This window comes from Macadamia integrifolia, chromosome 10 (assembly GCF_013358625.1).
Source record: "Macadamia integrifolia cultivar HAES 741 chromosome 10, SCU_Mint_v3, whole genome shotgun sequence".
NCBI lineage: Eukaryota > Viridiplantae > Streptophyta > Magnoliopsida > Proteales > Proteaceae > Macadamia > Macadamia integrifolia.
Genome location: NC_056566.1, coordinates 18858933 through 18879014, shown reverse-complemented (window position 1 = coordinate 18879014; position 20082 = coordinate 18858933). Strand labels below are relative to the sequence as shown.

Below are 20082 nucleotides of genomic sequence, written 5' to 3'. Positions count from 1 at the left end.
TTACATGTAATTGGTTGAGAAAAGATCGTCTCCAATACCAACGAGCGTCCAATGATCTATCCAAGGGTTGGGATTATTGGAGTGTATATACCCAAATGTTGGGATATGTAATCAAGTCATCCCAATCCTTCGATCCGGATCGTTGGATGCTCATTGGGCATCAGTCGTTGGAGACAATCCGGGTCCGCAGCTGGTCCCATTTAGTTTGAAAAAGGTAGAATTATTGGATATAAAAACCCTTTAGCCATTTAGTTTAAAAAAAAGGCCGAGTTGTTGGATATAAAAACCTTTTATAACAAGTTTCATTTTGAATAAAAAAGAAAAAAGTTTCATTTGTCAGTTTTGTAATTGATTGGGTTTAACACTTGGCACAAAAAGTAGGGTCGTGCACTCCACTTGGGGTTTAGGATCTCTCATCTTCCTTGGTGTAGTGAGCTGAATTGACATCCAAAAGGCACCCTGTGGCAGTTGGATTGCTTGTCCCTCACCTCTTCTCCGGCACACGCTTCTTCTGTACAGGCTACTGTTAGGCGTTCTTACTTTCTGCCTAACGTGGACCCTAGTGAGTAGTGTCCTACCATGGACCTAATGGACCCAGTTTCTCTTGACCCATTGTGAAGAGTGAACCTCTCTGTTCGTGGAATCTAATCTTCTGATTGGACTATAGAAGGGTATAAAAAGGTTAGGAGTTAATGATAACATTCAAATATTACTAGAGGCCAATCAGAATTCAGAACTAGCCCTGTAAATTTCAATAAAGTTTGGATTTGCTCAATTTGACAAAGAAGTCACCCCAATGATGAGCCAGTGCAAACCAAAAAAATGAAGACCAACCAAGGAATGACAATAAATTGAGTGATAAACTAGGCAATGATAAAGATCTAGGTTAATCTTTCTTTTAGACCCTCTTTTTAAAGCTAGAATCTCCATTGAAGCATGAGTAACAAAGTGGCAGTATCTAATACACCTAGGCATGTTACCCAAGTCAATGCAGAGAATGCTTAACGAATTGTGGCTCAACCATGAAAAGAAGAACCAAACCCTTATTACCATCATATAGTCTCGGAAACACAAGAGAATGCAATGGGTGAATTTTTAAAAACAAATCTGAACTCTTAAGTTATAGATTTCATTAATTTTTTTTTTTTGTTTTTAATTCCGAATGTTATCTGCGATCAGGGAAGCCTTTAGAATTTTATTGAAATAAGCATAAAAGAGAAAATACATGGGAGACATAACCAGCCTTACCCTAACCGTGCAGAGACATCTCTCACTCTCAACATACCTAAACAATCCCAAATAAAATTAAAAATCACAACTAAAAGCTGTCAAGCTAGCTTTGTTTTCCCGAATCACATGATTAAGACCATTTGAAAGCATCTCATCCAAATGAAACATGGTATTATCTAAGGCTTCACGAGCTAAATTATCCAAAGAATCAACTACACGACTACTCTCTCTGTACAAAAATGAGATATGTGCTTTGAGAGAATCACAAAGAGAAATCACCTCTAGAAACCAGTACCAATAACTCCACAATTGACAGATCTATGTGAGATAGAATACACAATTAACAAGTTATAAATTGCATAGGAGAGAAGGACTCATAGTAATCAATGCCCTCTTCCTAAGTGAAACCCTTTGCAAGTAAGATGCAAAATAGTCAGTCCAGAGTTGAAATTGAGCTCAGCCAGTGAACAGCTACACTTTTGCAACCCCAATAGTCCAACTTCTTACACAAGGATAGCTTTCCAACAGTTTCACTGGTTATGAGATTACAAGAAACTAGTCTAACTTCAACAAGGAAACATGGGGCCTCACTGAAATTATGTAAAAGCCAAGGCTGACAAGAAGGGCCTGATAGTCTTGGGTAGGAAGATCTCAATGGATTCAAAACCTTTTGCATCAAGCTCTGTCCCTTGAATCTTTAATCATAGGGTCTATATTTACAGCGAGAAAAGCTACATCGAGGTAGTCCCCAACACCTATTTACTTTCCGTTTAACAATAGTAATAAGAGATTTTGCCTGAAATCACAAGAAATCGTCTCTGCTTGATATGTTTGAAATTTAAAATAGATAAATACAGATAGTACCCCCCCACACTAGTGTTAAAGAACGAATATCATGCTTCCCTGGCTTCTTCTTATTCCACTTGTTACATTCTCCAAATCACATATGCTCAATTCTCCTCTGAGGTTCATGCACTTTAATTGTTTAATACTCCGTCCCCAATCTTTGCCTACTATAAATTTTGTTAATATTTGTAGATTAGTCAATCTCCCCATCTCATCTAGCATCTTAGTGAATTTACACTCAAATAATTCAAAATGCCTCATGCTAACCATCTTCCTCATTTCATTGGGAAGCTCTCGAAGAATATGGCATTTGTTGAGTTTCAACATCTGTAAATTGAAGAGGCTAGTTATTGACTTGGGCAATACTTCAATTGGATCACCTGAGAGGTCAAGGTACCTTAAATGTCTCAATTTTCTTATTGAAGGTGGCACCTCCTTCATCTCGCAGTATCTTACATCCAACACACGCAAGCTCTGGAAGTTCACAAACATGATAATTGAGATAAAGCTTGATGGTGGAAATATTAATGTCCGTAATTTTTTTGCTTTCTGGAATTTCAATTAATCTTTTTTCATGATCTGAAACAAGTAAAAAACCACAAACTTCATCAGAAATGTTGTGCAGCAGCAACAACATCATTACCAAAAATGTCTCAATTGCCTAGAAGAGCCATCAAGACCTGGGGCTTTGTAAGCATTGATTTTTAATTTTTTTTGGCTGAAATTGTAAGCATTGATCTATAGCTAGAAAGTGGCTGCTTTAATATAATCTATGTAGCCAAGAAGGGCATTCATAAGCTAGAGTTTTAGGCTCCCATGATCAGTTTTACTCAAAACTCACAAAGGTAGTCCATGATATTACCTGGATGAGATGATGTGTATAGGGTATCAAAAGAAGACAATATGTGCTTTGATAGGTCTGAAAGAAAGAACACTACTCGTTGGCACAAGAACACACCTAGACATAGTGGTGTGTAATGACTAAGCTGTCTCACGCTTAAGATGCTCTCATGTGCCCTTCAATTGGCTTCTTGCGTTAGCTTGTACATGTGCCAACTTGATTTAAGCTTATGTGGATTCTGGGGTACTCTCAAGTATGGAAAACGTGAATTACATATGGATTCTGAATTACAAGCTTAAAAAAACCATGGAGTAGAAAGAAGCCAGACAATTCTTCACATAACCAACTGGGCTTTCCTAGCAAGAGAGTCAGCTAAATTGTTTGCCTTGGAGTTCGTCATGCTAAAATTTTTCCCAACCTACTGCTAAACCGTATCGCACCATGCATGCATGAGTTGTTGAACAAGTGAGACTCTAGGTATAATTTGGATGACAATCCACATATAAAAATGGCAACTGACTCTACTTTGCTCATTCACCATCGATATCTCAACCAGCAGAAGGAGAAGAGAAGAGAAGAAGATGAAGATGTCTTCTCTTCCACTTCCACACTTGCCTTTCCTGCTCCTTGGACTTCTGGCTGCCGCCATTACCCTCTCCGACGCTAGTCGTCCGTTGTCATCGTCGGAGAAGCCGTCCTTCATCAGTACTGGAGAGCCATCTCTGTTCGTGAAGCAACCTCTAATAAACGAGGCACCAATCTCCAGGGTAACACCCCAACATATAAGGAATATGCCTCCAGTAACACTGCCGCATCATGGCCACAAACCTGGTCACCCACCTCAGCAAGATTTGTTGTTCTCAGACACAGCAATGATCTCCACTGCCCACGTATTAACTTCTCCATATTACCACAAGCCTACACTGCCTTTGTTTAAACCACTACCCAAGGAGATGAAGCCACTACCTGAGTTGAAGCCATTACCAACAGCACATTACAAGAAACCATGGAATTTTCTTCACAGGCCACTCTACAAGTTCAAACCTCCATCTGCTACTATCCACCATCTCTGAGTAGATTGCATCACAGTGTCTTGTCTAAGACAAATCTGAAACTGAAGGTTCTCAGTGTTTTCAGTGTAGCCAAATATGTTTGAGAATTCCACAGATCTACCGTTCAGTTATGTTGTTGTTGTCAAGGGGCATTTATGGACTGCTTTGTGATAATGTTCCAAGTAGAATATATATAGTTTTTTGATGCACAAAGGAGGGAATAATTAATTAGTGTCTTTAGACTGAAAATTGGTCTTTTCTTTCACTAATTTAGTGGTAGGTTGTATGGAGCTAGACCCTAATATCCATACTCACATGTCAAGTTTCCGCTCAAATCAAATTGTCTAAATAAGCACAATGAAGTTTAAGAAACCGGTGGGTACAGAAGGGTGCAAATTAGTATATAGATGACCGTATATCAGATGTAAGGGAGAACTTTGTTTGTCTAGCATTCGCAATCCCACATAACAACTTAAACAAAAGGTGTGAAAACACACCCCTACCCCCTGAAAACAGGGACTGTATGTGGGCGTATGGAATGCTAAATAGATAGAGTTCCTCCTCCCTATATAAAAATACAAAAGAAGATATAAATATATGAAAAGATACATAATTGATCAATTTGAGCATGAAATTTGGACATTTGGCCATCATTACCGTTCTTTAGATAAACGAAGGTCAAAATTGCCATATAACTGAACAAGAAGGGGTATTTAAGGTTTCTCATAAGCTTTTGCTTTCTTATAGAAATACAACTGAGTTCTATGTAAATTTTATTACATTAGTCAGCATAGGGTTAGGTTCAAGAGAACGGAATCGGAGATGGGTTTGGTTCCTAATTAACGATTCCAATACCTATTAGATTTGAATCCAATAAATTGGTCTAGAATCAGATGAAATCTGTTGAAACCCTAGAAATTGAAATCGGGCAGAAAAAATAATTTCAGAATTTTTTTGTTCACAGAACTTAGGGATCTTGCTACGAATAAGTTTTATTTTGTTGTTTACTCTTTGGTGTAAGGTACAAGGCCAAATACAAGAGTACAAGAACTACTGAGAAGGGCCAAACAAATACCCACACTAGAAGGCCAGTAAGGGGCCCAATAGGCCCACTTATACATTTTTTTTCCCCACTAAAGGATCATTTGTATTAAAAAGAGGAAAAAAATTTAATTTTAAGAAATATTAATAAAAACTAGAGGGCATCTCCACCTACGACAATAAAAGCAGAAGAGGGAGCTCACTAGCAAGGAAAAAGAAACAGACAACACCTTGAAACAAATCTGAACCTAGGTCTTTGATTAGGTTGCACATTCGTAACATCTAAGATGTCACAAGAATACCTTCATTGGATCTTTAAAGTTCTAGCTACCTCTACTAGACTTTAGAGTTTGGCCACATGTTTGAGTACTCTTAGAATGAGTCTACGCATCTCCCTCTTTATTCTCTATAGCAACCTCCAAAGTATCTATCGCTGCCACATCTTGTAGAGCCCGAACAGAAGAGGAAGCCACAACCGTTGGCTCTTTTGACGTCCTTTCAAACTGAGATGAAGCTGGAATAGCCACTCAACCACCCTTGATGTTGATCCTCTTACCTCCATGATTTCTTCAACCATTGCACACCACAGACCAAGCACCTACATCCGCAACATGGCCTTGAGCTTCACACTTCTCTTTGCCTACTCTTCATGCCTCTCATATATATATATATATATATATATATCAGTCAAGGAAGCAACTCTCTTTCGAGTTGAAGAAGGAAATTCATCCAACTCCTCTCCCGACCCCCATTTCCTTCTTCTTTACTCGAACCTTCTTTTGAACTCTCTTCATACTCACTTGCCACTTTTTGCAAGTCATGCTCCAACTCCGACCCCTTCTTCTCTGACCCAATCTCCTCACACGACTTAGTGGCCACATCCTACCACTAAACTATAGCCACAAGATGCCCACTTATACAAACTACAACTACTATTATTCAGAAACCTGCCCTTGGATTTACGTTGGTCTTCACAAGCCAGTAGCTAGCCAATTGCTACACCATAGCATAGGCCCCTACCAAAGTTAGTTTTATTGATTTTTTTTTTATATTGTTTATTTATTTATTTTTCTGAGGTAAAGATTTTCTACTATACAGAAGAATGAAACAATGACAAAAAATGAAGATCAAGTATGAAACTTGGTGATTCAAAAGAGGATTGCAAGAATTGATTGGAATTGAGATGGAGTGGTTTCGATTCTAGTTTGAATTGAATGATTCATCCGATCTACTTTTGATTCCTCAAACCATGGTTGGGTTTCCCTCATCACGCAGAACATAATTCTTTTCATTTGCATTGGGTTCACTTCCATTATACAAGGCCAAACCTAGTCTTCCAGTTCTACATCAGATAGATCAATAAATAAATCCGAACCTATGATATCCCTTCTCTCACTCATCTATTGTTTTTCCTCTTGGGAGTGGTAGTTCTCACTATTCCCTCCTTAGCCGATTATCAGAAGCAGGCTTCTTCTCTATATGGAAAACCACCTTCACCTGAGTACAAGCCTCCTCCAGTGAAGAAGCCGCCGCCACCAGAGTACAAGCCGCCAAGCAGTACTCCTGTTTATGAGAAGCCTCCACTAATGATTAAATCACCACCACCAGAACAGAAACCACCAAAGGAAGAGAGGCTGGCCACCATCCAAACAGAAGCCTCCTTCCATGGAGAAGCCACTAGTGCCTATTTATAAGAAGCCTCCTCCAATGAATAAACCACCACCACCGGCCACCAAAGCAGAAACCACCAAAGGAAGAGAGGCCACCATCCAAAGCAAAGCCTCGATGGAGAAGTCGCCAGTGCATGTTTATAACAAGCCTCCTTCGATGAATAAATCACCCTCACTAGAATAAAAGCGCTACCAATATATTCAAATATAATATATCTGTTTTATCTCTATGAATTTTCAATAAAATTGAACTTTATCACAAGTACAAATATGACATATAAATTCGAAGAAATATTATTTAAACAATGCACTTGTGATATTTTGAATCATAAATGGGTGTCAAAACTCATAAATATGTGTCTCGTGACAAAACCTGATGTCACGGATGATAAATATAACATCGAAGAAAATATCAAAATACCCCAGATTGACTTAAAATTTATGAAACGACAAGTGTAGTATACATAATATAACATGTATGATACATCTATTATCCTCAATAGGATAATAATTTATTCTCCCATTAATATAAGAGAGTAGGACTAGATGACCTAATAAAAGTACCATTTATAAGAGTCAATATCAGTTCATATTACAACTAGATCTAACTGTTGGCTTGAATAAACAAAGCCAAAATAGTCAACAATATAAATAGATTTTAGAAGTCATTTCAATAAATTAAAATTAAACAATTTCTGACTCAATTTGCATAAAATGTTTATGGTCTATACAATTATTAGACTCAAAAACTCGATTTCATTGAAACTATGCTGAAAATAGTTAATAAACCATCAACATATACAAACAACGTGGGATGATCTTGTGTCATAATATCTCAAATGTGAGTATATGTATCATCATTAATATTAATCTTTAAGATGTCAACTCTACCCACAAAGAATTTTCACTAAAGCCCATTTAAATAGACCATATCAATAACAAAGTTCAACTTGATGAGATTTACATGCATTCACTGTAATGACTATATCACTCAAGAGTCATAACTAAAACTGCATCCTTATCCTTTAGTGATAGGAATACACTGGTCTTCTTATTTTCTTGTATTAACTGTGAAAAGAACAATAACTTTTGAGATCCCCTGACATTTGAGATCAGAAACTTTAGGTTACTGTCATTTTCTTTAACTTTGGTGACATTATCTTTAGGTAAACGTCATCTACTATGCTGCCCTTGGGAAAATCATGAAAAAACAAAATATGTCACTTTGGTGGAATCCATATCACCCTTTCATGGTTCCCTAGAAATGCGTTTTGCAGCTAAACATGTGTGAAAGCTTATACCCAATTTAACTCCAATATATTTATTCATCATAGAGTGTTCCAAATATGACATGCAAACATAAAATGCCATTAATTTTCTGCTTTTGTCATTCATAAATGACTTTTTTAATATCACAGTTGTCACACCCCGTTCTCACAGAACCGGGCCAGTGACCGGGTTAACACCGGTTAACCCAAACCTGCCAGGATCATCAGATACTGTAGTCCACCACAGCATACACACAACTAATATAAGCTCATCAGATCAGCGGAAGACTAAGTTTTACCTGTGAATAATCCCATAATACTTGATACCCGAATTGTGATATAATAATTATATACATGTGGGCTCGAAGGCATGATAATTTCACAATAAAAGTACAATTCATATATCAAGTATGTAAAAGAAATCATCAAAATAATCAAAGTACACAGCTCGGCTCGGCAACAAAGGCTAGAGCTCAGCTCGGCATCAAGGGTTGAGCCCAGCTCGGCATCACATAGTAGAGCTCAGCTCGACCTCCGAAGTGGAGCTTAGCACGGCCTTAGAACTGCGGTCCTGTAGCACAGCTCTCACACGAGCAATCAGTGCCGTGCTCTAACTCCTCAAAGGTCCACCAGTCCTCTTCAGGAAACTCGACTGTGGGACCCACCCCGTGCTCCTCAGATGTATGACCTGCAAAATCATCTAAAAAGGGGGTACCCGTGGGATGAGCTCACTAGCTCAGTAAGTGGTAAGATGGACCACACAGCAGTCCACACATCAAAACACAATCATATGCACTACATGCCATGCTATACATTTTAAATCACATCCACCTAAGCAACATTACTAAGTCTTCGGTTTTAGTGCTACTACAACCACAGTGCGCGTATACTCTGGGTACGAGCCGAGAACTCCATCCCGCGATACACCCATAGGGCTGTCGGAGAAGGCCCACCGTGAGTACTCGGAAAAGTAAAGACAATGCCGTCCACCGGCTCTCAACAGAAATGTAAATGACTGAAATTAAAGGTGCTGACTCCAGCAATTTAAAAGCAGTACGATTGGCCCTCTTGAATGTACCACCGGGGTTGCCGACTGTCCTATTGACCCGTCGGGCATTATGTCTAACCGCCATAGTGACCCGACAACCGCGACCACTGCTTCCCCCCAAATGGTAACCCAACACCTCAACCCCTGTTGGGAAGGGTCGTAGCACGGGATGGTGAAAATCCTAATACCACATGCTCCTATATGACAATAGTACGATTGCATAGTGCCACCGCGTCCCATACCACGGGCCACCAATGCACTCGTTTCCAAGCCGACTACGATATCTAGTCTATCAATGCATCATGCACAATGATGTCCACATTCAACATATAAACATCTCATTCAATTGGCATTTAGGAAGTAAACATAGCACACATGCATAACAAAGTGAGGGATGACTAATCTACATAGCATATTCATGATGGCATGACTAGACTAGATACATTTAAATGAATGCCAAACAATGCCTTGAAACAAGGCCAAACGTCCTCTCCCCACTTACCTGTAGCGTACAAGGATTCCCGTTCGGTACGGGTGAGATTCTGTGCAAATCGGGTAGGATTTGGTGAACCTAATATAATTGAGCGGGGTTAGTACTTCACCATTTTGGAATCAAAATTAATACGATCCGATGACACAATCATGTTTTGAACGTTAAAAGAAGGTCGCACGTCCGATTTGGGTCCAATCGAACGTAAGAATCACCTTCGGGCCACGCGGGTGGGTCAGACAGGTGGGCTATCTGGCCCACCGGTCCTACCCACCGGTTTGGACCTGCGGGTAGGGGCCCACCGATAGGGCCCGCCGGTCTGGCCCACCGGTTGGGCCAGGGGCCCTTGCTAGGACCGGCGGGTAGGGTGGCCCGCCGGTTAGCCCGCCGGTTGGGCCCGTCGGTTGTGCCCGAAGGCCCCTGCCCTCTCAGGTGGGTGCTCACAGGCGGGTAGGGGCCCACCGGTTCCACCCACCGGTCTTGGCGGGAAACCTACTGTTTCTTCCCAACTTCCTCCATTCTTTGGGGATTCAAATGGGGCTTTTCCCAACCCATTCTTCACACTTTCAAGTCTTATAGGATGGCTCTAACCTAGATCTAGGTTAGATTCAAGTGATGGGAAACCATCTTACCTTCCTTGCTCAAGAACAACTTCAAACCCTCCAAATCACTTCAAACCCACAATGCTTCTTCCATCTTGTCAATACCTCTTCAAATCCTTCAAGATCAACACATAAATCATCTATTAAACCTTAGATTCATCATTCAAAAGGGGATTTACAAGATCTCAAGAAACCCTACTCGAATCAAGGGTTTAAGCTTGGGTATGGTGAATGTTCAAAGAACCCAACTTTGCTTACCTCTAAATGTAGATCTAGAGTTGAAGATCACTCCACCGGCGCCGGAATGGGAAGATCAAGCTTCGGCGCCGCTGAAATCCTTCTCTTCTTCCTCTTCCTTCTCTTCCCTTCTTCTTCCCTTTCTTTTCTCTCTCCTCTTTACTATCCTCACCAACGTACGGGTGTCATAAATGAAAAGAAAAGAAAATCATAAATGCTATATATATACTTCCTAAATAAATGAATAGTGCACATGGATGGGTCACTCAGGTGGGTGGGTGCACCCACCTGTCCGCCCACCTGAGGGCCAAAACTTGGGATTTTTGACAGAGTTCGGGCCTGGCGCGAACCCCACCCTAGCGTACGATGTAGAATATGTATATACCTTAATATACATCTACAATACTTGCTTTATCATTACATGGTCTTATGGTAGGTGCATGTACATGGCTTGGGCACTCCCGTCTCTTCTGGCACTGGCTCGGACTTGTCGAGCCAGCCGGTGTTTAAGGTCACCCCTGCCATCATAGCCCATAAGGAACCCGCTCTAACTCCCTCTGGTTCGGTTCCTGCATGGTTAAACCGGGTTGACCGCGAAATCAGACCGGGTTCAAGAAGTAGGGTATTACATTACCCCCCCTTCTGAAAAATTTCGTCCTCGAAATTGCGTACCTGGTTGATCAAAAAGATGAGGGTACTTGGCTTGCATTTCATCCTCTACCTCCCAAGATGCTTCTTCAAGTGAATGATCAGCCCATCGAACCTTTACATAGGAAATGGAACGGTTGCGAAGGGTTTTCACCTTTCGGTCCAAAATTTCAGTTGGCTACCCTGTATAGGTCATGTCAGCTTCAAGGTATTCTGGCTCCACGGGTAATACATGAGAGGGGTCATGAACGTATCGCTTCAGCATGGATACATGGAATACATTATGAACATCCCCAAGTGAAGGTGGCAGAGCAAGCATGTAGGCTACTGAGCCAACCCGGGCTAAGATCTCAAATGGTCCAATGTATCTTAGGCTCAATTTCCCCTTTCTGTGAAACCTTTGCAACCCTTTAGTAGGAGAGATCTTGAGAAATACCTTTTCTCCTGGCTGAAATTCAATGTCTTTTCTGCGGGTGTCCGCATAGCTCTTTTGACGGGACTGAGCTGCTTTAATCCGTTCTCTAATAACGTCGACTTTGTCACAAGTCATCTGTATCATCTCAGGTCCTAACATTCGACGTTCACCTACCTCATCCCAATACAAAGGAGTTCTGCACTTTCTGCCATATAACGCCTCATACGGAGCCATCCCAATTGTAGCTTGGTAACTGTTGTTATATGCAAACTCCATAAGAGGTATATATTCTTCCCAACTGCCACTCATCTCCATTGTACATGCCCTGAGCATGTCCTCTAATATCTGTATGGTTCGCTCCAACTGACCATCCGTCTATGGGTGAAAAGCAGTACTCAAATTCAATTATGATCCCAAGGCACGCTGTAAGCTTTTCCAAAATCTGGAAGTGAACCTTGGGTCCCTATCTAAAACAATGCTCATTGGCACTCCATGTAAGCGCACTATGTTGTCCATGTAAAGTTGTGCTAGTTTGGCCATGGAGAACTTGGTCTTGATGGGAATGAAATGAGCAGTCTTGGTAAGCCGATCCACGATCACCCATATCGCGTCCATTCCCTTAGGTGTACTTGGTAGTCCGGTGACGAAGTCCATTGTAATCCTTTCCCACTTCCATTCTGGTACTGGGAGTGGCTGAAGAGTACCATAAGGTCGATGCCTCTCAGCTTTTACTTTCTGGCAGGTAAGACAAGTCGCCACATACAAAGCTATGATGACTTTCATGCTTGGCCACCAGTAACTTTGTTTGAGGTCTTTGTACATCTTGGTACTTCCTGGGTGAAGTGAGTACTCGGAGCTATGTGCTTCTCGCACTATCTTGTCTTGTATATCCAAATCATCGGGTACACACAATCTGTCTCGAAACATCAATGCCCCATCACTGGCTAAAGCAAAATCTGGTTCGTTCATTGTTTGATCTTGAACTTTAACTCTGATCCGCTGCAATTCAGGATCCAAAGGTTGCTTCATTATTACCTCTTGCCTAATTTCCGGATGCACCTGTAGAGCCATCAAGGATACAGTCAACCATTTAAGGTTTTTTGGTTGCGGTTCAAGCTCTAAGGTTGCCCCTTCATATAAGAGGGTTTCATCCATTAGCATCGCCTCTTGCACGAGTGGTGGGCTGATTGCTAAGTATGAGAGTGACACAGTCTGTGTCTTCCGACTCAATGCATCTGCCACTACATTAGCCTTGCCGGGATGATACTGAATGTCGCAGTCATAATCCTTCATGAGTTCAAGCCATCTCCTCTGTCTCATGTTCAGATCCTTCTGGGTGAAGAAGTACTTCAGGCTTTTGTGATCACTGTATATCTCACACTTCTCCCCATACAAATAATGTCGCCAGATCTTAAGGGCAAAAATGACTGCAGCTAGTTCCAAGTCATGAGTGGGGTAATTCTTCTCATACTCCTTTAGTTGTCGGGATGCATACGCTATTACCTTACCGCGTTGCATGAGAACACAACCCAAACCTACTTTGGAAGCATCAGTATAGACTGTCATTCCGCCTGTGCCTTCAGGAATAGTCAGCACAGGGGCCGTCACCAACCTTTCTTTCAATTCCTGGAAGCTCTTCTCACATTCCTCTGCCCAGTCGAATTTCACACCCTTTTTGGTTAATCTGGTCATTGGTGCTAAGATTCGGGCAAAATTCTCAATGAAACGCCGTAGTATCCAGCCAAACCCAAGAAGCTTCTAATTTCAGTAACATTCTTGGGGCTTTCCCATTCCACTACTGCTTTCACCTTATCAGGATCTACTTCGATTCCAGCTTTAGACACTACGTGCCTCAGGAATCCAACTTGTTCAAGCCAGAATTCACACTTGCTGTACTTGGCAAACAACTGTTGTTCTCTCAACCTCTGTAACACCATTCTCAAGTGTTGGGTGTGCTCCTCTTCGGTCTTGGAGTAGATCAAGATGTCGTCAATAAAAACAATTACCCATTTATCGAGCACATCCTGAAATACTCGATTCATTAGATCCATGAATGCTGCCGGTGCGTTGGTTAAACCGAAAGATAACACCAGGAACTCATAGTGACCATACCGAGTCCTAAATGTTGTTTTGGGTATATCACTGCTCTTTATCTTGAGTTGATAATAGTCGGACCGAAGGTCTATTTTTGAAAATACTCTGGCTCTCTGCAACTGGTCAAATAGATCATCAATGTGTGGCAACGGATACCGATTCTTAATGGTTAGCTTATTTAATTCTCGATAATCGATGCACATACGCAAGCTGCCATCTTTCTTCTTGACAAACAACACTGGGGCACCCCAAGGTGAAACACTTGGGCGAATAAACCCCTTTTCCAATAGTTCCTGCAACTGCATCTGCAACTCCTTCAATTCAGTTGGCGCCATCCTGTATGGAGCCTTAGATACTGGAGCTGCTCCAGGAGTCAAATCTATGGCAAACTCCAACTCTCTATCAGGTGGTAAATGCATCAGATCATTTGGGAAGACGTCGGGAAACTCTCTAACCACCTTTACCTCTTCTAGAGGTGTAATCCTTGCATTAACATCAAGTACCGATGTTAAGTAACCCTGACATCCACTTTCTAGCAACTTTACCGCTTGAAGGGCAGAGACAAGGACCTTCCTCACCCGTCTCATTTTATCTGCTCGGTACACCAATCCTTTCCCCTCGTCATCTGTCACCCTAATCGGCTTTTCAGCACACATCACATTAGCTCGATGAGCCGACAACCAATCCATACCCAGTATAACATCAAAGTTCTGCATATTGAACTTAATGAGTTGTGCATCAAAGTTCTTTCCACTAATTTCCACTGGGCACGGCCCATACACTTCCTTCAACTGTGTAACTTTACCAGTAGGCATACTAACAATCATTCCGTGATCTAGGATCCTGGGTGACATCCCAAGTTTCTCTGTAAATCTCTTAGATGCGAATGAATGAGTAGCTCCTGAATCGTATAAAACATAGGCTGGTATGCCTGATATGGGTAGGATACCTAGTGTAACAATGCATATAATTTCAGCAGGTCATCAATATTAATCATAATAAATTTCTTAATTTAAAATGTACCTGCCACTACTTCTGTACTGGCCTCAGCTTCCTCAGCTGATAGAGCATACATCCTTCCCTGCGGTTGATTCCCCAGAGCTAAGGGAGGTCGGTACGCAGAGGGCTGACTGGAGGGCAAGGCTGGTCTGGCCCGACAGTCTTTTGTATAATGCCCATATGAATGACAGTTGAAGCAAAGAATCTGAGAAGTCAGAACTGGGGCGGGGCCCCTCTGCACTTGACCCGTTGTAGATGGAGGTCGAGGTGGCCTTGGGGCTGTAGGTGCCGCACCAGTGTTCGGGCAAAAAGAGGTGGAACCCGAACCACCAGCTGGTCTAGGAGGGTAGCCAGATGGCCTATAGGGCTGCCTATACATAGGCCCAGAACTGTATGATCCGCGGTATGCCTTGGAGGAGTTCCCTATGTCCGGAAATGGGTTTGTTCTCTTCCACAGTCCAGGGGTGAGGGACTGTTCTCCCCTTTGCTTATCCTCCATGGTCTTGGCCTTTTGCACAATCTGGCCATATTCGGTCAAATCCAAGACCTCAAGTACAGACCCAATAGATGCTTTTAGGCCTTTTAGGAACCTCGCTGCCTTCTCTTCAGCTGTCCTCATATGCCTTGGGGCAAAATGGAACAAACTCTCGAATTGTTATTGGTTCTCAAGGACAGTCTTACCTCCTTGAGTTAAGGCCATGAACTCCGTCTCCTTACGGTCTCTGAAACTGCGCGGATAATGGTTGTCCAAGAACAACTCCTTGAACTGCTCCCAAGTGGATTCTGGATGGGCAGCCAACAATATGGGTTTCGAGGCTTGCCACCAAGAATTTGCCTCCTTCTTAAGTTGTAACCCCGCACAAATGAGTTTCTGTGCATCTGTGCACTCAAGCACCTCAAATATTTTCTCTAATTCTTGGATCCATTGGTCCGGTTCCAGAGGATCACTCCCCACCTTAGAGAATACAAGTGGTAAGTTCCTCTTGAATGACTCCACTACCCTTGACGTATTATTCGTAGGCAGAAAGTTAGGAGCATAAGCCGGATAGTAAGAGTATGGAGGAGGCATCCCATACTGAGGAACACCGAATGGTGGAATTGGAGGTGTACCTCCCCCTTGTGGTCCTGTTCCCGACCGTACAGGCGGGTCCTGTGGAGTGAGTACCCGGGGAGGTTGACCCGACTGAGAAAGGTCCAATTGTTGCTGAATAGCAGTCATAAATGCTTGCTATTGCTGAAGCATTTGTTGCTGAAAAGCCTGTTGTGACTGCTGAATTATAGTAGCAACATCTCCCGGTGTGATAACCGGTGGAGGGTCCGGGAGTGTAGTCATAGGTGGGCCCCCATGTGCCCCACCTTGACCAAGGGTCTCTGGAGGTGGTGGAGGTGAGGTTTGCCCCACAGAGCGGGACCTCCTGGAATTCAGTGGTCGACCGACCGGACGAGGACCCCGCGAGGTACCTCGGGCATTACTACCGGATCTAGTACGTACCATCGTATCCCTGTACCTGGAACATATCACACACCATATTGGTTAAACACCAGAGAATTGATTTCGGCACACAATTATATGCCATCACATAAGGTATTGTAGTGTATGATAGTCCACAATAAATCGCAACTTACCTCCGAGGTATGGAGCCAACGCCCCAACGGTTACGTCAATGGTCCCACTTGACCATAACACATTAATAGAGGAATAATATCAATAATGAGACTCAATATAATCATGCTAGGAGGGAAAATGTTTTTTCAAAATTTTCCCAATTTTCACAACCGGTGGGCTGCACCGGCGGGTAGGGGCCCGTCGGTCGAGCCCACCGGTCCCAGTACCTCAAACCGATGGGTGGCACCGACCGGTAGGGGCCCGCCAGTCGAGCCCGTCGGTCCTGCCCGAGTAAAAACATGAATAGGGCCCTACAGACCCTGTTCTGTCTTGTCTCTTTCCCCAACTTCTTTCTCTTTATTCCTCTCTTCCTTGGGCGTTCTTGGAGGTCTCCTCGGCGCTTCTACTAGCGAGTCTACTCATCGACTCGGCGCTTTTGAGAAGGTTCAACTCTCCCTCCTTCAAGTAAGTTTCTTCTTCTCCTTTCTCAGAACTTTCACTTGGGGGTAGAAATGCATGTGTAGGCTTTAATCTAGGCTTTCTTTCCACATTTCTTTCCATAGAATAGCATTTCCATGTGATTGTGATGTTTCCACTGTGGTCATTCGTAGTTTATTAGGATTTTATCTCCTCATTTGGAGAAAACCCCAATTCGTGCCCTAGGTTTCCAAATTTGGGAATTTCTTCAATTCTCACCCCTTTTCTCCAATTGATGATTCCTTTGTGATGCATTTCACTTGATTTGTGCTTAACATGCCATAGATTTCATGAATTGTCCATTATGCTTGGAATCCCCATGCATTCCCATGAAAACCCCTCTTTTGTATTGGTTTCCTTGGTTTTCATCACATACTTGCATCTGTGGACCTCCATAGTCTATTTGGGTATGTTTTTGTACATTCATGATCCCGCTACCATGGCATTTCGTTCTAGATCTAGGGTTTCAAGCTTTTACTCCATTGTGAATGAGTTTGCGCGTTGCAATTGAATCCTCTCATGTCACATATGCTCCTTGCTGTTATTTTACTGTTTTAGCATGTTTCCCATTTGTCACTTACCGTGCATCATGTCCATAGGTTCCCTATCATTTCTAGCTTGTCGCCTTTTTCATTTTGCGAGCATTTGGGTTTTGGGCTTCCCTTTTACTGCTGTCATTTTCTTTTCTTTACTTACCCCACTTCCTTTTCTTCTTGCCAGGATGTCATCTCACACCGGCAAGGGACCATCTTCCTTTGGCGTTCGACGTAAGACGACCGCTACTAAGCGGAAGAATGCGGAACCCAGCTCTTCAGCCCCCCGCACAGGGAGACCCGGACCTGCCCGGTCTGACCCTACAAACTATGATGAGGAGCACTTCCTTAGTGCAGAGGCAACAACCAACTGGCCGATTTTCTTGAAGAGGTCGGTGATGATGGAGAAGACTGTGGTAGTCGATGACTTCCACAAGGCTCGGCTTTAGGAGAGGTTCTCAGCACTGGGCTGGGATTCTATCCTTCACGTAGATCGACCATGCTACGAGCAGCTAGTCCGTCGGTTCTACTGCAACTTGGAGGTGTCTTATCCATACGGGGAGTTCACCATAAGCAGTTTGGTGAAGGGGGTAGACATCCAGCTGACGGTGGGTACCTTGGCCAGCATCTTGGGCATATCGGCAGCTGGGCACCGATACTACAGTCCTCCCAGGAGTAAGCCTCTGGGACCATTCATGAGCCTGGAGACGCCGGACTTCATCTACGAGACCATCTGTGGCAGTAATACCCGTCCGGAGTCCGAGACGTCCTTCTACCCCGAGGTTCGCCTATTTGCCCGGTTGGTCCAATTCGACCTACTCCCCAGAGGAGGTCATCAGAACCAGGTGGGTTTCATAGCGGCCTTCATCGTGTTCTGTATCTACACGGCCACAGAGGGAGGCGATGAGCACTTATGCCTTCCGTACATCATCCTCAGGACGATGGAGCACCACACTTCCCACCCTGAGGATGGAGGATTCCCCTATGGCAGGATCCTCACTAGGATCTTCGAGTTCTTCGGGGTGGACTTGAGCGGCGATGAGGGGAAGACTCCGGCTGATAGGTTCGACAGGAGTAACCTCCTGAGGATAGGTCTCCATACCCTCATGGATACACCTCCGAGAGCAGGAGCTCAGAGAGGTAGGGGTAGGAGGGCTGCCCCTATGGAGGATGTCCCCATGGAGGAGGAGTCCAGCGAGGAGGATGAGGACTACGTTCCTCAGGATGAGGGGGATGATCTGGTGGGTGATGGCATCCCTGAGGAGGCGCCTCAGGAGTCGAGAAGCCCTGGTCCTAGTTCCTCCAGAGCTGCAGTGTAATACCCTACTTCTTAAACCCGGTATGATTACGCGGTTCACCCGATTTAACCATGCAGCAACCGAACCAGAGGGAGTTAGAGCGGGCTCCTTATGGGCTATGATGGCAAGGGTGACCTTAAACACCGGCTGGCCCGACAAGTCCAAGCCAGTGCCAGAAGAGACGGGAGTGCCCAAGCCATGTACATGCACCTACCATAAGGCCATGTACGGATAAAGCAGGTATTGTATCCGTATATTAATGTATATACGTATACTACATCGTATGCCGGGGGTGGGGTTCACGCCGAGGCCCGAACTCTTTCAAAATCCCAAGTTTTGGCCTCAGGTGGGCAGACAGGTGGGTGCACCCACCCACCTGAGTGACCCATCCATGTGCACTATTCATATATTTAGGAAGTATATATATAGCAATTAGGATTTTCTTTTCTTTTCATTTATGACACCCGTACGTTGGTGAGAATAGTAAAGAGGAGAGAGAAAAGAAAGGGAAGAAGAAGGGAAGAGAAGGAAGAGGAAGAAGGGAAGGATTTCAGCGGCGCCGAAGCTTGATCTTCCCATTCCGGCGCCGGAGGAGTGACCTTCAACTCTAGATCTACATTTGGAGGTAAGCAAAGTCGGGTTCTTTGAACGTTCATCTTACCCAAGCTTAAACCCTTGATTCGAGTAGGGTTTCTTGAGATCTTGTAAATCCCCTTTGAAATGATGAATCTAAGGTTTAATAGATGATTTATGTGTTGATCTTGAAGGATTTGAAGAGGTATTGACAAGGTGGAAGAAGCATTGTGGGTTTGAAGTGATTTGGAGGGTTTGAAGTTGTTCTTGAGCAAAGAAGGTAAGATGGTTTCCCATCCCTTGAATCTAACCTAGATCTAGTTTAGAACCATCCTATAAGACCTTGAAGGTGTGAAGAATGGGTTGGTAAAAGCCCCATTTGAATCCCCAAAGAATGGAGGAAGTTGAAAAGAAACGACTGTTTTCTCGCCAAGACCGGTGGGTGGAACCGATGGGCCCCTACCCGCCTGTGGGCACCCACCTGAGAGGGCAGGGGCCTTCGGGCACAACCGGCGGGCCACCCTACCCGCCGGTCCTAGCAGGGGCCCTTGGCCCAACCGACGGGCCAAACCGGTGGGCCCTACCGGAGGGCCCCTACCCGCCGGTCCAAACCGGTGGGTAGGACCTATGGGCCAGACAACCCACCTGTCTGACCCACCTGTGTGGCCCCAAAGATGATTCTTACGTCCGATTGAACCCAAATCGGATGTGCGACCTTCTTTTAATGTTCTAAACATGATTTTGCCATCGGATCGTGTTAATTTTGATTTCAAAATGGTGAAGTATTAACCCCGTTCAATTATGTTAGGTTCACCAAATCCTACCCGATTCGCACCGGAACTCACCCGTACCGAACGAGAATCCTTGTATGCTACAGGTAAGTGGGGAGAGGACGTTTGGCCTTGTTTCAAGGCATTGTTTGGCATTCATTTAATTATATCTAGTCTAGTCATGCCATCATGAATATGCTATGTAGATTAGTCATTCCTCACATTGTTATGCATATGTGCTATGTTTACTTTCTAAATGCCAATTGCATGAGATGTTTATATGTTGAATGTGGACATCATGGTGCATGATGCATTGATAGACTAGATGCCATAGTCGACTTGGA

At 43.5% G+C, this 20082-nt stretch overlaps 1 protein-coding gene across 1 annotated transcript; it reads left to right on the top strand.

The window, feature by feature from the left end:
• The first annotated feature begins 3504 nt into the window (after window positions 1-3504).
• Window positions 3505-6704, top strand: LOC122092266 (extensin-like). The gene is made up of 2 exons (XM_042662596.1): window positions 3505-3684; window positions 6471-6704. The coding sequence occupies exons 1-2, from the start codon at window positions 3505-3507 to the stop codon at window positions 6702-6704; spliced, it is 414 nt and encodes a 137-aa protein (XP_042518530.1).
• Window positions 6705-20082: the final 13378 nt, after the last annotated feature.